This window comes from Mesoplodon densirostris, chromosome 8 (genome assembly GCF_025265405.1).
Source record: "Mesoplodon densirostris isolate mMesDen1 chromosome 8, mMesDen1 primary haplotype, whole genome shotgun sequence".
NCBI classification, from domain to species: domain Eukaryota; kingdom Metazoa; phylum Chordata; class Mammalia; order Artiodactyla; family Ziphiidae; genus Mesoplodon; species Mesoplodon densirostris.
Window position 1 is genome coordinate 44609072 of NC_082668.1, and position 19519 is coordinate 44628590.

Below are 19519 nucleotides of genomic sequence, written 5' to 3' on the forward strand. Positions count from 1 at the left end.
AATACTTGAGGAATGAGTTGTCCTAGATTAAAAAGGTTTTGTACTTAACGAAGGGATAATGCTATAATGATGAGAACATTTAATGTTCAAATTTTCTTAATGGGCTACTCTAAATTTCCATCCTTCTTAAACAAAAGATGCTAAACAAACTCCAGCGTTTTCTTAATAAGTCAGAATACTATAATAGCACCAGTTATTCAAGAATTCTAAAAATGTAGATAGAGATAATGTGGGAGATTATACTCCAGATGTGACCTGGAATTTTGTTGAAAGGTCATTGATGTCAGTCTGCTTCTTGGTCATTTGCTTCTTTCTAATAAAGGTAAAATGCAGCATCATTTGTTGTATGACAAAATAAACAATGTAAGATAACTGCCTTTCTTATAAGATGAATTAATAAATCAAAAATGAATGCAGCCCCTTTTATAAAGTTTCCCTAGCTTCTCAAAAATTCTTCTTTACTGTGGTTATTAGCATTTTTTTTTTTTTTTTTTTTTTTTGCGGTACGCGGGCCTCTCACTGTTGTGGCCTCTCCCGTTGCGGGGCACAGGCTCCGGACGCGCAGGCTCAGCGGCCATGGCTCACGGGCCCAGCCGCTCCGCGGCATGTGGGATCTTCCCAGACTGGGGCACGAACCCGTGTCCCCTGCATCGGCAGGCGGACTCTCAACCACTGCGCCACCAGGGAAGCCCTATTAGCATCTTTTGACACATCAGCACCTTGAAAACATAATTTCTGCATTGCAAATGCAATGAAGCATAGATCTTTCAACATATGCTTAAACTAAGGTGATCATATAATTTACCACCTTAACTAGGAAATTTTTGAGAGTGAAAGGAGGCACTATGAATCATTATGCTGGGAAAATAAACATAAACCAAGATTGTACAGGTCACATACTAGCTGAAGCCAATCTTTCAGCTCATTTCCATTAATTCCATATGGACTGTTAAAAAGTATATTTTATCAATGTGAGTGTTTGGTTGCTAAATAGTCATTATATTAGTTTGCTAAGGCTGCCATAAAAAATTACCACAAACTGGGTGGCTTAAAACAACAGAAATTTATTATCTCACAGTTTTGGAGGGTAAAAGTCTGAAATTAAGGTGCTGGCAGGACCACAGTCCCTCCACATTCTCAAAGAGAGAATCCTCCCTTGCCTCTTCCAGCTCTGGTGGCTCCTACATTCCTTGGTTTACAGCAGCGTAGTTCCAATTTCTGCCTCTACCTTCATCTGACCTTCACTGTGTGTCTTCATATGACCTTATAAGAATACCAGTCATTGGATTTAGGGCCCTCTCTAATCCAGCAATGAAAGCATCTGAACTAATTTTTTCCCAGTAAGCTTGCACTCTGAGGTTCCAGACAGATGTGAGTTTTTGGAGGACATTATTCAACCCAATGTGGTAACCAATAAAATATTTGGTTAATGTTTTACAAATAATCATTAGATAAAGATTTTACTGACGATAAAAAAATGTATAATACTGAACATGAAAAAGACTTGTTCATTGGTATCCTCATGTCTCTATAACAGGTTAAACAGAGAGACCACACGGAAATCTATGATGGATTATCACATCATCAAAAGTTTTATCTTAGGGCCTCCCTGGTGGCGCAAGTGGTTGAGAGTCCGCCTGCCGATGCAGGGGATACGGGTTCATGCCCCGGTCTGGGAGGATCCCATGTGCCGCGGAGCGGCTGGGCCCGTGAGCCATGGCCGCTGAGCCTGCGCGTCCGGAGCCTGCGCGTCCGGAGCCTGTGCTCCGCAACGGGGGAGGCCACAAAAGTGAGAGGCCCGCATACCGAAAAAAAAAAAAAAAAAAAGTTTTATCTTAGAAAGCAATACCACCTTTAATAACAGTCTTATTCTGCTTAAATATAAAGATACTTGATTCATAGACATGTACTAAATATCATCAAAACAGAATAACTTTCAACACCATGAAACTGTTCTGAGGTTATGCTATGTTCAGAAATTACTTCTTAGGAAAAACTACAAAAGTCTGTCTTAGAGGTTGACTCTGTGACTTTTTCAATATCAATTTTATCTAGAATGCTTATTTAAAATGTCAAACTAACTTTCAGAAATACTCATAGCATAATCAGCTGCATTTGTTTCTTAAAATTGTTTCATCTTATCCTTGAATATTAGAAGAGATGGTATACCTTCTAACGCTCTCAATGACAATCAACTACATTAATTTGGTACCAACATATGGCAGTATTCCAAATTTGTAAATGAATCTAAATCTACGCTGTAAATTTTCTAACTGTCCTTTTTGGGCCATGACATCATACAGGAGAAATGTGCAAACCCATCAACCCGTCAATTGCCTATACTTGCTCTTTCAAGTCATTTATAGATATCTTTTTTTTATGGTTAGCAACACATTTTTGCCCTCCAGCCTTGTGCCTTTCACTGAATAAGCCTGAAGTGCATAGCAAATATAGCTTTTACCTCTGCATCTAATTCTGTCACGCTGAATATATACACTCTACTGAGTCAACTACAGTTCTCCACCGTATTGCACCTTACCTTGTCAGTTAAGGTAGGGATTGTCTGTCTCTCTAAGGACACATTACTGAAGTGCAGCTGGCTCTTTGATGCAACAACTAAGAGGGACTAATCTTTTGAAAGCCACCACACCAAGGTACAGGCAGTTTCCAAATATATTGCCTATGCCTGTCCTACTCATTTATTCATGCTACTTATTGAACACCCACTTATTGCTACTTCTTGTTCTACACCCTAGAAATGTTACAGTAAATAATACAGTCTCTGCCCTAGGAGAAAGTATAATCTATTGCAATGTTTCCTTGTGTGCTCTGAATGGGTAACAGGTATATAAACTCATTAATCTACTTTAGCAGTCAGGTGGCTTGAGTGGCTAGAGCCCCCAGGCCTATTGTCTCCTCTTGTTTGCCTAAAACCAAATCTTATCCTTTTCTATGTGTGTGGTAATGTGAAAAATTTGGAGATGCTATGGTCTAATGCAATGTTTCCCAGAAAAGAGTCTGGTGGAATAGTCTCACAAAATGTTCCTAAAAGGGAGAGGGAAGTTTCCTAGATAAATGAGTTTAGGAACACTCCATAATGTGTGTCCTTTCTAGGCATCTCACAATGTAGGTTAGGCTTTTAAAGACTCTGAAAACAAGCAGTAAAGAAATGCATATAGCTGTGTTTAATCCACTCTTTCCCAAACTTATTTGACTATAGAACCCCTTTTTCCATGAAGCCTGCTGCAGAAGTAGCACTGCATTGACAGAGCTCCCCTTGGGAAACCCTGCTCTGGAGAGTATGTCCATTGTCCTTAAGGCCTGCAATTTAAATGAAAGGGTGGCTGTCTTGTCCTGCTCAAGGAACTAAAGAGATGTCCCTCCCCAGCTGCCCTACTCTTGTGCCGTCAACACCTGCTGTTTGCTGTAGCACCATCTCTCCCAGTTGTCACACTGCCACAAATGGTGACTAGGCTTCCATTTATTCCCTCTATTTGTCTTCTTTCCTGCTCCCACTGCTTCTCTTATAACTTTATCTTTTCTACAGACTAGCTGAATGGCTAAAGATACCACCAATGGACCAATGCTCCTTTACCCCCATCTGGAAATTGAACTAATCATAATCCTTGATATAATCTGCACCTTTTCTCAGCGGTGTTGTTTGTTTCTATATCCGAAAGAAAGCTTTATTTGCTTTCACACAGAGAATTCTTGTTGCTATTCTGGTTAGTTGTCTACAGAGCTATTAAAGAAGCCTAGAGATTTGTGAGAGTTGGTCTCAGGATACCTGGATTCTGACAACATTTAGAAGTCTCTCGCAGATGCTGGCATTTGTTGCAGGCAGACAGCCTATTCTTTGAGTGTTGTGTTCTCAAAAGGGGCCTAAAATAAAATAAAATAATAAAAATGAAATGTGGGCTTCCCTGGTGGCACAGTGGTTAAGAATCCGCCAATGCAGGGGACACGGGTTCGAGCCCTGGTCCGGGAAGATCCCACATGCCACGGAGCAACTAAGCCTGCGAGCCACAACTACTGAAGCACGTGCTCCTAGAGCCCATGCTCTGCAACGAGAAGCCACCACAATGAGAAGCCCATGCACCTCAATGAAGGGTAGCCCCCCACTCGCCACAACTAGAGAAAGCCAGCATGCAGCAACGAAGACCCAACACAGCCAAAAATAAATAAATAAATTTATTTTAAAAAAACGAAGTGTATTCTAAAATAAAATGAAGTGTTCAGGCTGACTACCAAGATCAAGGAAGGCTTGATAGCTGAAGGCCCCTGATGACTTCTCATCACATGCAAGGTGGGCGTAGGAAGAGCAGCACTGGGCAACCCGCTGCTCACACACTCCTGGACATGGAACAGCTGGCTGAGATCAGTCCTTTAAGAGAAGGAGCCAAGATAGACTCGGGACCACGAAGATGGAGCAGCGCCAGCGTAGTAATCAAGGGAAGGAAGCAGGATCCAGGGAACAGGAAAACCTAGCATTAGATGGCTAGAGACAGAGAGATGAGAAACGGCTAAGGTGGTGTCAAAAGTATTGTGATCCAAATCATCTGAATGTCAGAATTGTCTGGGGTACTTTTTTAGAAGACAAACTTCAGGTGCTTCAGCTGGTGATTCTGATTCAGGTGATCAGGACCAAACCCTGGAAATCTATTTTTGACAAGCGGTTAAGGTGTAACTGCGCTATAACAATCAACATTACCCTTAAAGGAGGAATTTGAGGATACTAACCCACTCATTAAAAATTTTTTTAAATTTATTTTATTATTTATTTTTTAAATTTTTGGCTGTGTTCGGTCTTCATTGCTGCACCCGGGCTTTTCTCCAGTTGCGGAGAGCGGGGCTCCTCTTCATTGTGGTGTGTGGGCTGCTCACTGCGAGGGCCTCTCCCGTTGCGGAGCACAGGCTCTAGGCGCGTGGGGTTCAGCAGTTGTGGCTCGTGGGCTCTAGAGCGCAGGCTCTGTAGTTGTGGTGCACGGGCTTAGCTGCTCTGCGGCATGTGGGATCTTCCCAGACCAGGGCTTGTCTTGTGGTTTAAAAAGTTCTTAGCTGCGTGGTCTGCATGGTACACTGGAAAAAGGCCTAGTTTTGACCCCAGTTCTGCTTATCGATTGTGTAAATTTCTAAGACAAGTAATTAAACCTATTTGAGCTTCAGTTTCCTCATCTATATAAAATGAGATTTTTATAAATCTACTTTGAAGGGCTATATTAAGGTATATACATTTTTGTCATGTTAAGTATTAACACAATGTTAGGCATGTTGTAGATTCTCCAGGAATTGTAGATTTATCATCCTGTCTTGAGAATCTGTTTTCTTGGCTGTGTTTAGAAGACAACAACCAAATCATGTGGAAACAACCCACAGGTATAGTACATTATGTATAGTACATAGCACAGTGCCAAACACATAGTAGGTACTCAAGAAATGTTCATATAATATATTACCAATTTTTTGGTCCTATACGTTATTAAAATCCTTAAAAATTTCTGCTGTGTTTCAGTGAATGCTCCAGCCTAAATCCTCCTCATTCTCTGTTGGCTAATAATTTCACAGTCACAGAGGAAAACAAACATGTCACCTGAGAAGGTTTATCTTAACTATTTATCCATTGTTGCATACGTAGCCTATAAAGGAGAAAATAGCTTGACTCACATAACCCAGAAGGCAAAAGTGGACAGGATCTGAACCCTCTGTCACTTGTGTTGTCATTTTCAGCACTGTTACCCAAGAAGCTCACTAAGAAAGGACACCCAGATTAGCCACTAAGCAAATAAGTTTGGCCAGAAATTCATAGGTTTAGTTCAAGACAAATGAAAAAAGGGGAGGGGACTATACCTGGCATAAAATGGCTTCCCATAATTTTTTCTTTCTCTAAGGTTTACAGTAAACTTTGTCTACGAAGAGCAGCTTGGAAGAGAGCAGTGGTGCTGCAGCTAAAGCTCAGTGGGGAGAGCTGTAGCAAATTGCCCCAGATAAGCTTAAGGCAACTCCAGCTCTGGACTCCCGAGAGGCTAATGAACCATGGATCCCTGCCTCTTCCCAAGGCCTGATGTTTACACAGGGTTGTCAAAGACATCTAAAGTTCCATAAAATACTATATTTTTAAAAGGTCTTCAGGCATAATCCTTTAAACCTATAGGAGTTACCCACTTGCTGAGAGTTAATAAGCTCTTGACTGAATGGTGACGTTTGAAAAGGACCATTCTAGGCAGAGTGCAGTTTCCCCCAGTTGCTTGTTCTCTTCACTGTTTGGAGGGCTCTGCCATCAGAAGCCAGGCAGGGCATTCCTAAGGCAGGGGACAGAGAAAATGGCTAAAGATCTGCTTATTTTCCTCCTAGTAATAAACAACTTCTTTTTATCTTGGAGGTCTAGATTTTCTGGCTACATCTATATGAAACTTGTGATGTCAAATTCTTCAATTTATTAAAATTGTATTAGGATGTTGTAAGTTAAAATGGTACATACAAGTTTCTCTTCCAAGGTTTTACAGATTTCTCAGCTTTTACCCACGTAAATATATTACCAGTAGAAACTGAGATAATAAAAGCCCATGCAAGTAATCATCCAGTATTGTTGCATTTCAGTCACTCCAGTCCCCAAATTACTATGTCTATTTCAGATGCTGTTACTTTTTCCACTTTAAATTCAGGCAATTCTTGAATAATGAATTAAGGTCTTGCCTGAGAATGCAGTAACACAAAAATTAGTTTTCTTCCATTGTATTTTAATTTTATGTCCAATAAGAATATTTATATATGCAAGTGGTGATGTGGATAATCACATTACACATTTTATATTAGTGCCTGATCAATAGTACAATAAGAAAGAATTTCTCGGGCTTCCCTGGTGGCGCAGTGGTTGAGTCCGCCTGCCGATGCAGGGGACAAGGGTTCGTGCCCGGGTCCGGGAAGATCCCACATGCGGCTGGGCCCGTGGGCCATGGCCGCTGAGCCTGCGCGTCCGGAGCCTGTGCTCCGCAATGGAAGAGGCCACAACAGTGAGAGGCCCGCATACCGCAAAAAAAAAAAAAAAGAAAGAAAGAATTTTTCTGCATCCCCATGCATCCTGCTCCCAACCCATACCTCTGCCTAATTAGCAAAGTTCTGGATCCAAATAGTTTCAATTACTCTTCTGAAAAAATAGGATAATGTTCAACTTGCAGAAGAAATGTAGCACTTGAAGGACTTGATCTCTATTTTGAAGGTTTTCTTTTAAAATCTTTAACAGATGAAATAACTAGGAATATTGTGACTGGGCCTCTGCTCTCTACAGAACTTTAGAATTGATCGTGTCCTTAAATGCTTCCACATCCGTTGTGCTAAGCTGTCACTTTCAGCTAGCATTCTCATTTGAGTCTCTGTCCTAGAGGCTTAAAAAAAGAGAGACTCTTCTCATCTACTCATCTGTGCCTTGAAGAAACTATGACAGCAGGTGAGGCTGTTATAGAATTTGTTAAGTTGCAAGAACTCATATTGCATTACATTCAGGACCCATTCAATAGGAATGCTTTTCTGGTCTTTAAAAAAACTTCAATTGCAATTCAAGCTAGATAGGAGGTTTTACTGCCACCTCATATGTTTACACCTGATAAGGACAGGAAATCATAAGAATTCTATATTTTCTTTGAAATCAACTCTAATCAACAATGGGACCATTATGACTTTACTTCTAAATTCATAATTTGTTTCTGTCCCAGGCACAATATAAATATAATGGAAAGAAAGATAGTTTTTCTTTTTCTAGTTGGTTAAATAAAATTATTTTCAAACTGCTTTAGCAATAGGGCAGTAAGCAGGAGAAGAGTAAAATCAAGTAATCACTGATTACAGTAAAATCAAGTAATCATCAGTAGAGGAATAGCTCAGTGCTGGAGTTTCTTTGTACTGTTATAAACATGAAAAATAGAAATATTATATAAATACATCAAAAATGGAAATTTCATTTTGCTGAAAAAATGTGGCACATTTTGTGTGCCCACAGGAAAAGAGAGTTGAAAAGATAGTAAACCACACTGTACAACTCACATGCATGTACTTGTCAAGAGAATTCATGATGTTAAAGCATAATGTTAAAAATTGAAGTAAGATCCACAAGCATATTGTTCCCCACAAGGAAGACAATATGTAGAAAAGATCACTTTATGCTAGAATGTCTGAATTATAGACCCAGTAAATATTTAAGATATTTTACACTCTTTAAAAAGTAAAATGTCCCCATAATTAAGGCAAAGTGATTTCCTTACCTAAATAATGTCCTTATTTCTCCACTTTTTTCCTAGGATATCAATAATAATATTTTGCAATAAATATTTATTAGTAATTTATTATAAGTAAATATAAAGAATAGAAATAAATATTACTCTTAAAATTCAAAGAACCTAGAGATCTGAAATAATCCAATCTACCATACAGTAACACTCTACAATATCTGAGAAATAGTAACACATCTGAGAAATTTTCACACCACCACAAACTCATCACTTCACTATATAACTCATTCCCCTATTGAACAGTTCTAGTTGCTTAAAAATGTGCAGCGGAAATCTGCCTCCCTAAAGCATCCTCTAAATCCTGATGATACCTCTAGTTTAGGATCTTTCCAACTTACTCTAAAATCCTTACACAGAATCAGACTCCTCATGGGGAATCAGAGGCCTAAAGGATTTGTATATATATTCTAAAGAAAGGCCTGATTAAAGCAAGATAGGGCTGTCTCCAGAGAAATATCATCTGACCAGCCCCCAGATGTCCTCCCAGACTGTAATACACCATGGGTAGGATCTGATCCTTTAGCCTATAGGTGCAGAAATTTGATTTTACAAACCCCAAGAATTCAGTGGGCTGAAGAAAGCTGACTTGTGCCCCCAAAATGCATGGAAACTCAGAACCAATCAATTCACTCAAATGAAATATGTAACTGTCAAGTGGATAAGATATCTAGGTGGTACTGTCGAAGCCAGCTACACAGAAGTCCAACTATTTTAAGACTAAAGAGCAGAGCATCAAAACAAGAGAAATGGGGCCTCCCTGGTGGCGCAGTGGTTAGGAGTCCGCCTGCCGATGCAGGGGATACGGGTTCGTGCCCCGGTCTGGGAGGATCCCATATGCCGCGGAGCGGCTGGGCCCGTGAGCCATGGCCGCTGGGCCTGCGCATCCGGAGCCTGTGCTCCGCAACAAGAGAGGCCACAACAGTGAGAGGCCCACATACCGCAAAAAGAAAAAAAAAAAAAAAAAAAAAAAAAAAAAAAAAAACAAAAAAAAAACAAGAGAAATGGGTTAACTGAGTATTTAATAGCATCAGACGCTAATAATCTAGTGCATCCATCTTTGCAATCTTTGCAACTGGGCACTCTGGGTTTGCTAGTTCAAGTTGGCTTCTCAGGGCACAGCATCCCAGAGGGCACTTGAATAGATGACACAGCATGACATTCAGATGCTTCTTTTGCCAAACTCTAACCTTTATCCAAAGGGAAACATCCTTTCGTCAGATATAAGGATAATTTTAGTCAAATTTTACAGTCATATTTCTGCTTCAGTCGATAATGTGTTGCTTTGATAGATTAACTCTCTGAACGACATCTTGTTTCCAACTTTTTGGGAAGAAAGCAGGGGTAATAATAAATACACGTGTACACACATACCACACTCTGGGCTATACTGATTTAAATATCTGAACTGTTATGCCTGGCTCTGCCCACTTTCTATTCTACTTATCTTACTTGACTTGTGATTAAAGCAAGTTCTTGCTATTCGCCATTTCCTCTGTCTCTTCAGCTTGCTGTGTCTTTCCCTGAAAGCACCAGGATAGAAACAATACATGTAGCTGTGCTTTAGAGCAGCCCACTTCTATAGCCCTTGACTGGAATGTCGACTAGCAATGGGCATGCAGCCTTATTAGCTCTGCTGCAAGTAACTCAGATGATACCAGAAGTTGTTTCTTAAAAAAGTCAGGATCTCATTCAGAATAAACAATTTGTAAACATTTAAACAGGAAACTGGACAAGGATTTTAAACAAAGACACGAAGAGTTTCTACCACGATCACTCTCTGTCTTAGAAGAGCACAACCCTTACATTAAATCTCTTTTTAAACGGAGAACAGAGAAGTTGATGTCTAAATCGTCAACCACCAGAGAAAACGTACAGACTTCCAAAGTATCATTTTTCTATGATTTTAAATCATTAAATGCTTTGTTATTGCTTAAATACCTATGCATAAACACCAGGATCACAAATACCCATTATGGTCCATACACATATTTGGTTTGTATATTTCTGTGTTTCTACTCTTCTTAATATACTCAGATGTCATTTCTAAAACATGTCTATTGCATTACTAGAAGTGGTTATATATTCAGGTTTTCAATCAACTGGTTTACTTGTTTGGATTGACTATAAAGTTGTTGACATATATTGACAATTCCTCATTTTCTTGCCCAGGGTTGATTTCTTCTACTCATTTATTTTCAATCTCTCTAACTTTCTTATTTGGCAGTATCCTACGAGCAGCATAACAGAGCACTCCAAGCTCATAAGGAATGGTGTAAACTAATTAGCAGATTTCATGATGGAAACTATTCCCCTCCCACACGATCATCCTGTCTGGATAATGAACTTTGTGAAAATATCCAGCTCTTACTACACTAAGGCACACAGTCTCACTCAAACAAGCTCCTATTTTGCCCTTGGACTTCAGTTCCTAATTGTGGACACGGTACAGATTCAGAAACAAAAACAGTATGGGGTGAGGGACAGAGTTAAAAAGAAAATAGCCTTAAAAAAATGGATTTTGAGTTAAGAAAATTCTTGATCTTCTTTTGCAACTGACAGAAGAATAGCCCTAATAAGATGTGTTTGAAAAATACTATGACTGAAATCACAGTGTATAAGTGAAATGTAGGGAAGTTACAGAAAAGTCCCCTACATGCAGGTGTGCAGAGGCACTGAAGGGTTACGAACGAACACTAAATAGAAGTGTTGGATCATTTGTTATGGGGAGAAGATCCAGAAATGAGTGAAAATCAGTGCTGGTTCATTACATCAGCAGTGAGGCTGGCAAACCCCACTGCTAAAGTCATCTTTCAACAGCAGGTGTGTGGTTTGTCCACTCTGGCTTGTAGCCCCCCAGCCAAGGCACAGAATGAGCCCAGTCTTCATGGATTCATGAATGACCACAAGCCCTCTCGAGATGTATCTAAATACTGTGGTCGTTCTGCTTCTATTTTGGTCACATACTCCCATATTGGAAATTTTACCCCGCACTATCCATTTCAGTTTTGGTGTGTTTGCTTACTGCAAGAAGTATTTCTTACCAAAAACACCGTAGTAGCTTGGAAGAATGGAAGAAACCAAAAAAGAAAGTTCTATACATTCTCAGTCTTTTCTATGGAAGTGGTTCTTTCAGTTTAATAGTAATTATCAAAGTAGAAATATTATAAGGCAAACAAAAGATCACCTAAATAGGTAAAAAGACATAGATATAAAACAAATGAATGATTTAAATGCCATCGCCAGTCTCTTCAGCATCCTTTTGATAAATCCTTTATTAATTTGTGTATGTAATTTGAAATATTACCCACCATACCGATGTGCATAAATATCCCTACACAAGAAAGCACTTAACATATTTAACAATTTACTTCAAACTTTAATGTTATTCAGATGACAACCTAGATCCTAAAATGTATAGATATTTTATAGCTCTGCTTAAACATAAATAATACATTTGTCTAATTCACTAATACCAAAGGTACATTTTTTCTCATGATGAATATAATCATCATTCATGACTGCTAGTAAAAATTATAAGGATGCACTATAATAAAAGAAACTATATCCCAATGTGGAAATGATAGGATATAATCTGTTTCATAAAAATAGTAATTTATTCTCAATCTTCCATCACTGGGAGAACGCATTACCGCTGACCGATTACTGTGGTCTTGAAAAGTATCTTTAGATTGAAGTCAAGAGAGTTATATTTCTCATGAGTTTAGGGAAGAATTTTAAAGTATATCAGGTCTCAGATTATAGAAGCAACTCAAAAAAGGCAAAACTTTATGTTATAAAATGAACATATAAAGAATCCAAAGACTGCTTAGAGATGGCATTACAAAGGAGAAGCAACAGAGGTCAGAAAAAAATTTAATATCTTTATAGAAACATGAGAAAACAAAACTTGTTAATGAAAGAAGAAAGGGTTCATTTTAGAACACAAGTTTTTTTTCTTTACCATAAGTTTAAATTTCACATGACATGGTTAACATAGGCCAAATATTATGAATTAGAATACACTCATAGCATTCAGTATGTACTGTGTTAGTATCTACATAAGTGATTCTGAAATAACATTTGCTCTTTCAATAGCATTATTTAGGCAATAAAAAAATGTATGGGTGCTAGGAAAATTCATGTTCACAGTAGATGAATAAAGCCTGAAAGAATACATTTGTTGAAATTTGCATTTGGTTTTGGAAAACTTCTGTTTAACAATTGAACAGGGCCATATTTTAATTTTTAAGCTCTCACATGGAGAGAGTATCAACGTATTGCAGCAATTTACTTTTAGGGACATTATGCTGGGCTTTGAAATTCAAAAAATAGGATATTTCTTCTTGAATTATTTTATGATCAATGTACAGTCTCTACACAAGGAAAATTAAAGCTGTCTGACAACTCATAGAAACATCACTGGCTCTTAAAGATGTAGGAAATTACATAAAAGCATGAAAAGTACTGGGTAATTTTGCAGTTTCATCTCTAAACACAATCGTAAAGACATCTGTCTTTCAATTCTTTCTCCCTCTTTCTTCTGAAGCATGGCCTTTTAATTCTTGCCCTTTTAAATATTTTTGCCTACTGTAGCTTTGCTTCTTAATGTACTGGTTGATCTTACCAGGCTAAGAAAGTATTTACAGGGGATGTTGCTTTTATCTGTATTCACAGAGAATGCTAACAAATTAGAAGAAAGTGCCAGAGAACACCACATACCTTGCCCAGAACATTACAATGGCTTCTGCATGCACGGGAAGTGCGAACATTCTATCAATATGCAGGAACCATCTTGCAGGTAATGTTTTCACCCTTTAACTTTTAAATGTATAAAGTAAAAATATAGAAACTAAATTCTGGATGTTTACAGAGAATTGGATGGCATTCTGCCTGAATGGGTGATCAGCAGCCAAACTTTTCTCTCCCTCTCCTACACACACACATACACACACACACGCACACATGTATGCACACACACGCACACGCACATGTACACACACACACACGCACAAACTAGAAAACTACAAAATGTGTGTACATACTCAAGTACTATGTAACACATCATTATATACACTCTTCTGGTGGAATTTTAAATTGTACCTTGGGCATTACAAGTTCCTTAAAGACACAGCCTCCTCTGGTTTATTCATCACTCTTTCCCATGGACACAGAGCAGTGCTTGGCACAGATCAGGTACTTGATAAATATTTCTCAAACAAATGAATGGATGAGGCCTAAAGATAACACGGTTGCTTTTGGGAGGCTGTCTTTTCCAAAGTCCTTCAGGTCTTCTAATAAATATCATCAGTCTTGGTTTTGCTAGGATCCACTATCCACAAGGCTTGTAGAGTGAGATATTAGCTATACCTCCACAGATTCAGACTCAGCTGAGACACAAAGAAATCGCTTGTCTGGATTTAGTTAATAAATACAAATATCTGCTGAATACTCATGGATAGAACATAATTATTTCAGAGACGATAAAGCCAAAGTGCAAAAAACAAACGTATTTTTTACAAAAGGAATATACAAGTGGCAAATGATGAAATAGGTTGCATATTGCTGCTATACAGTGAAAGGAGTTTCTCTCTCTTGTTCTCTTCCTTCTCTCCCCTCCCTTCTCCCCCTCCCCTCTCCTTTCCTCTCCCCCTCTACTTCTTTTTCTTCTTCTCCTTCTTCTTTCTTCCTTTCCCTTTCTCTCTCTCTTTCTCAAGAACTGCCTTCCTTTCATGTTTTCCTTCATTGAATACACTAGCACTTGCCTTCCAGTAGAGCAGCCAGGCATAGTGAGAAGCTGCACCTGCTGCCCTGTCATCCCCAGCAGAGTCGTCATTATTAAACCCCTCTGATGCAGAGAGGAAAGATCCCAGGATGTAATTATGAGAAATTCAAAGTGAAGTATTAAAATAGTTGCACAAAGTCAATGACAAGTTGATCCCCACTAGTATTGTTTTCATGTGAGTTGTTTCCTCGTTTCATGGTCAAATGCTAATTCTAACACGCAGATTGTCTACCTGAGCTTTCTGATGAGGGCTGAGTGAGGGAGAGGCGGCCTTCATCCTCAGGTGAATAGCACGTGGGTTTGTTTTGCCGCACCAACCATATTGCCTACATCATAATTACTTTTTTCCTACTGAAATTTAATTCTCTAACATAATCAGACAACTTTATGACCAGTAAATTAAAGAAATCACTCTTGTTGTACCTCTGGCCCCAACACTTTTTAACACTTATAACAGTAGCATAGAGAATGCTTTATCCAAAAATAGATAAGTAGTACTATTTTTTATACTCATGTCATCAGAAACAAGCCTTTTCTCAAGCAATTATGTTGACTTAGGTTAATTAAAGAGCAAGTTAAATAAAATGTAAAGCTCACCTGAAGAAATATATATAGAAAGAATAATTATTCCTGGGCTTCTCTCGTCTCTCTATATTATCACCACAAATTATCTACCAACTCTCCTATCTTCAAACTCATATAATAAAGTATAAAAAGAAACTGCATTATCTTTGAAATAAAAAACACAAAAAGATCTTATTGAAAACAAGTATTTGAAAGACATATCTACAAAGTACTATTTTTTTAAGAGCAGGAAAGGGAAACAAAAGGTCTTAATTTCACAATGAAGATAAATAGCTATAGGCCAACTATAAAAATGAGTCCAGCAACTACAGGTAACTGGACACTATTTCTTCCAGGTGTGATGCTGGTTATACTGGACAACACTGTGAAAAAAAGGACTACAGTGTACTGTACGTTGTTCCCGGCCCTGTCCGATTTCAGTACGTCTTAATCGCAGCTGTGATTGGAACGATTCAGATTGCTGTCATCTGTGTGGTGGTCCTCTGCATCACAAGGTCAGTAACTGTACTCAGTGGCCACCCACATGAAGGGATATGTCATTCCTCCTTGTCTTAGAGCTCTCTAATTACAAGTCTCTTCATGGACTTTGCAGCCATCCATTCTCTGGAGTCCTATTTCCTCATCATAACAGCATTGGAATAGCCAAATGGAAAGACATTGACTTTTGTGCTGGAGTGGTACAAATTTTTTTCCTTATTTTTGCATTATGATGAGGATTATTTATTTTCTAAGGAAAGGTCTTTGTTCCCCTTCTAATGTATAATATCAATCTTTGTTTAAATATGCTTTTCTCTTTTAGCTATAAAAAGTCAGTCTTCATTCAGACTACTAACAGACTATTTAAATGAGCAGTGTTTCCTGACTTACTCGGATTAGTATGCCAAAAGAGATCATAGAATGGATTTTATATAAGGCCTAGAAAACTATTAAATTATAGCTCTCATTTAGGGCACTTATATTTCCAAGTATAACTCTCAGGTATAATCATTTTTAACATATTTGATATAAACCACAAATACATTTTTATCTTAACAAAATAATTTTTAATCACAAAATTCAAAGAAAATAGTTATAATGAGAATGATTATGTTGTAGTACATGAAAACCTTTGATATATGGAAACATGCAGCAAATTTCACAACAAGCTTTCATATCAAACCCCCAAACAATCAGACAGTAATTGTTTCCTGGAGAGTTAGGTTGAGAGAAATCAGAGATCTCATCCAGTTTCAACAGGAAAGAAAACCATGAATAATTAGTAATGTCTGGCATTGGGCTTGGAGTAAAGGAGGGAGGCCAGGTATGGCTTACCTTCATTAGCGTGTAAGTTCATGGTAACCAAGGATTAGATTGCAAACCGAATGCATATTATTTATGTCCTGTTTAACCAGAAATGTTACTGAAGATTCTTTGTTCTGATCTGATTTCACTCTGCTTGAGATAAAAGTTCCCAGGAAGTGTTTCAAGGTTTTTGTCAAATTCACAAGGCATTTAGACTTTCAATCATTGTGCAGCTCTACAGTAAATCAGAATGTTTCCCCAAAAAGTATTTTAAGACAAGAAAATAAAAGAAAGTATCATATCTTTAGAAAATAAAGGCCATAATACATCTCTATATCTGTATTGTTCTATCTTCTTTGAGGACAAGTGTGGCATTTGCTCTTAAAAAAGGCAAAATATGGTTCATAGATCCTTCCCTGGCCTAACGGCTTAAGGGAACATCATCGACGGGAGCTCTGTGCTACTCGAAGCCAACTTGAGTTCATCAACTCGACTCTTATGTTTAGATGCCAAGTGAGTCAGTGGATTACATTAAAATTGATTCTGGGGAGCATAAAAATAACTCAAGAAACCAAAAATATTAAGTATAAAAGAAAAGATAGAAAAGAATCTAAAACACAGGAAACTGTGCCACATTACTCCAGGGGTCTTGAGCCTACTAATATCTAAGTAATATCAGCACGTGAAAAATGAAATTCATATTTAATAGATATAAAATCATAACAATTTGATTTGCTACTTCATGTACTGACAAAAATGCAGAACTTTAAATACTTCAGCAGATGTTTAGAAGTCTTATTAATCAACTTCATTCCCATATGTAATAAAAACAACTGGAATACATAGGGTCCTTATCTCCCCAGGAATTGTGTGTGTGTGTGTGTGTGTGTGTGTGTGTACCTGTACAGACACACACCAATACATATACATATACATTTGGTAACATTATGAAGGAACAATTATCCCCATTTTCAAGATAGGGACTCTGAGGTATGAGAAGTCAGCAAATTGCTGAGTATACACAGCTGAGCAATAAGGGCAGAAATGGAATCTAGGCTGCCTAGTATCAGAGCCTGTGCACTTAACCACCAGTCATACTGCCCCTTGGCTGGTCAAGATGTCTGTATTCTGATGTTCAAGACACCTAACTGAGCTCCAAATTAGGCAAGCCATTTTTTTTAAGACATACAGCTGTTTTCATTTTCCATGTAAAAACAAAACAAAACAAAACCTATCTTCTATTTACTTTTGAGGAGGAGAAATAACACATGAACTAAACTGGCATTACTGTAATGCATTTTTTAAAACTCTCCTAGGCAATCCAAGCTTTCCAAAATCCAAGAGTCATACTAGTCAATAAACTACACTATTCTCAGTATGGATTCATTTCATTCACTTGAAAACATTCTGCTCAAAAACCAGACTTTGCAGCTAGGCCATCCTCCCCTCTAACCCTTCCTGTCCAAACCCTCTCTTCCTGGGGACCTGGCCACAGTTGTCCATCAAGACCTGTTCCAAAACATCTAGTTGCTAAAAGATTTACAAAATTACACGAAGCAGAGGTCCCCTCGTTCTCTTCAATTTTCTTTTAATCTCATTGTCACCTGGTCTCTCCTCTTTTCTACCTCTCTTTTCTTTCTCTTCTCCTCTTCCCACTTTCTTTCTTTTCCTAGTTCTTTCCCCTTGTTTTTACTACTTTAGTCAAGTATCTGTCCTTCTCCTAAATAAACATGTGTCATAAAGAATACAGACATCTAGAGACATGTTCTGAAATGAAGAGAGTTGCCCTGCTGAGATGTATTTTCAGTCTTTTATCTCCAGCTCTCACTTGCTGGCAATATGAATTCCAGCTCCATGTTCATTTTGACAGATCTACCCCAAAAAACCCATATATGTATATACTATATACATTTACTCACATATGAACATATATATGAATATATATTTTCTGACACCCCCAGCTTATTAAAATAGGATTTTATATGAATTTTATATTGTTATTTTTATTTGTATTGTCAAAGCATTATTTTATTATAAGAGAAAAGCTACTAGATCAGAGCTTTCCAGATAATTTGACTGTCTTAGCTTTTTATAGAAGCTAAATAATTGGTACCAATTTATGTCTCTAGCTTATAACATTAATATACAAAATGATATTAGGCTGAACCAAAACAATATCCCTTTTCATTACATATCCCATATTAACAGTTGGCTCACTCTCTGGTTTGATAGGATTTAAACTTGTAGCACTGAAATGTCAATATAACATTCATCCTTGGGACATTTAAAGTATCAGGTTGTTGAAGACCTTTAACATGAGATTAGATGAGCTTACGCTTGCTCTGTTGCATTGTGCTGAGTCATTGTTTGAGCCCTGATGAGTAAGCTGTTGAGGACTAGGTAAATGTATTCCTCTTCAACTTCCATCTCTGTTCTTCGGTTCTCCTCAACAGATACTTAAAGACAACTGCAAGGAGAAGCAAAAACAAAAAAACAAAAACAAAAACCTCTTCCAACATAATTCCAGCTTCTGCTAATAATAAATTCTTTCGTCTGAAATATTTTAATAATTTGCTTAATCCACAACTTCACTCTGTGATTGTGGGACCAGACTTTAGGTAATAGCACTGGACTAAGATCTGTAAACTTTCCAACCTTCTAGGAAATGCCCCAGAAGCAACAGAATTCACAGACAGAAGCAAAATACAGGGCACTACAGTTCAGACAACACAACAAGAGCGTCCACGAGGTTAATCTAAAGGGAGCATGTTGCCCAGTGGCCGGACTACCGACAGCTTGGACTACACAATACAGTATTATAGACAAAAGAATAAGATGAGATCTACACATGTTGCCTTGCATTTGTGGTAATCTACACCAATGAAAACATGTACTACAGCTATATTTGATTATGTATGGATATATTTGAAATAGTATACATTGTCTTGATGTTTTTTCTGTAATGTAAATAAACTATTTATATCACACAATATAGTTTTTTCTTTCCCATGTATTTGTTATATATAATAAATACTCAGTGATGAGAAAAAAAAATGGCGTTCTTAAATTTGCGGTATCTCCTAACTGTAAATATAATCAAGCTAGTACAATCTGTACAAGTACCAGTATTTTATCTTTCTCCACATCCTGAGACAGAGCATTAGTTTATACAGGACTCAGTGGCTAGGTTTTGAGAGATTCCAAGATCAAGGGAAATGATGGTTATTGGAAAAGAGAAAAAATACTTTATATCAAGTGAGGAAAAAATATTTCAGATCTTTGAATCATCTCTATTTTATCAGCTTTCTTCCCTGGTCTTCCATTTTCATCCCCAGAGCAGAAAAAGCTCTGGCATATAAATTAAATCAAAGAAGAAGGGGAGGGAAAGTGTTTTATAACTCATAAAGGAGAGGGAAAGAAGATATTGGTTTTTATTTGGGAAACATCATAGAATCTCCCAGTTAAGTGCATATATCTGAAAGGTCCTGAACAAGCTACATATTAGGAATACACAGAGCACAAAATCTATTCCATTTAGGTGAGTGGAATTAACAACTAGGAAGAAATTCTAATAACATCATTAAATGTG

The 19519-nt window shown here is 37.8% G+C and overlaps 1 protein-coding gene across 1 annotated transcript in view; it reads left to right on the top strand.

Moving 5' to 3' along the window:
* TMEFF2 (transmembrane protein with EGF like and two follistatin like domains 2) overlaps positions 1 to 18844 on the top strand; it is a 262897-nt gene extending 244053 nt beyond the window's left edge. Inside the window, exons 8-10 of the mRNA XM_060106570.1 lie at positions 12957 to 13080; positions 14985 to 15143; positions 18593 to 18844. Of these exons, the coding sequence (XP_059962553.1) occupies positions 12957 to 13080; positions 14985 to 15143; positions 18593 to 18689 (380 nt within the window). The 3' untranslated portion in view covers positions 18690 to 18844. The remainder of the gene's footprint in view (positions 1 to 12956; positions 13081 to 14984; positions 15144 to 18592) is intronic.
* The last annotated feature ends 675 nt before the right edge of the window (positions 18845 to 19519 follow it).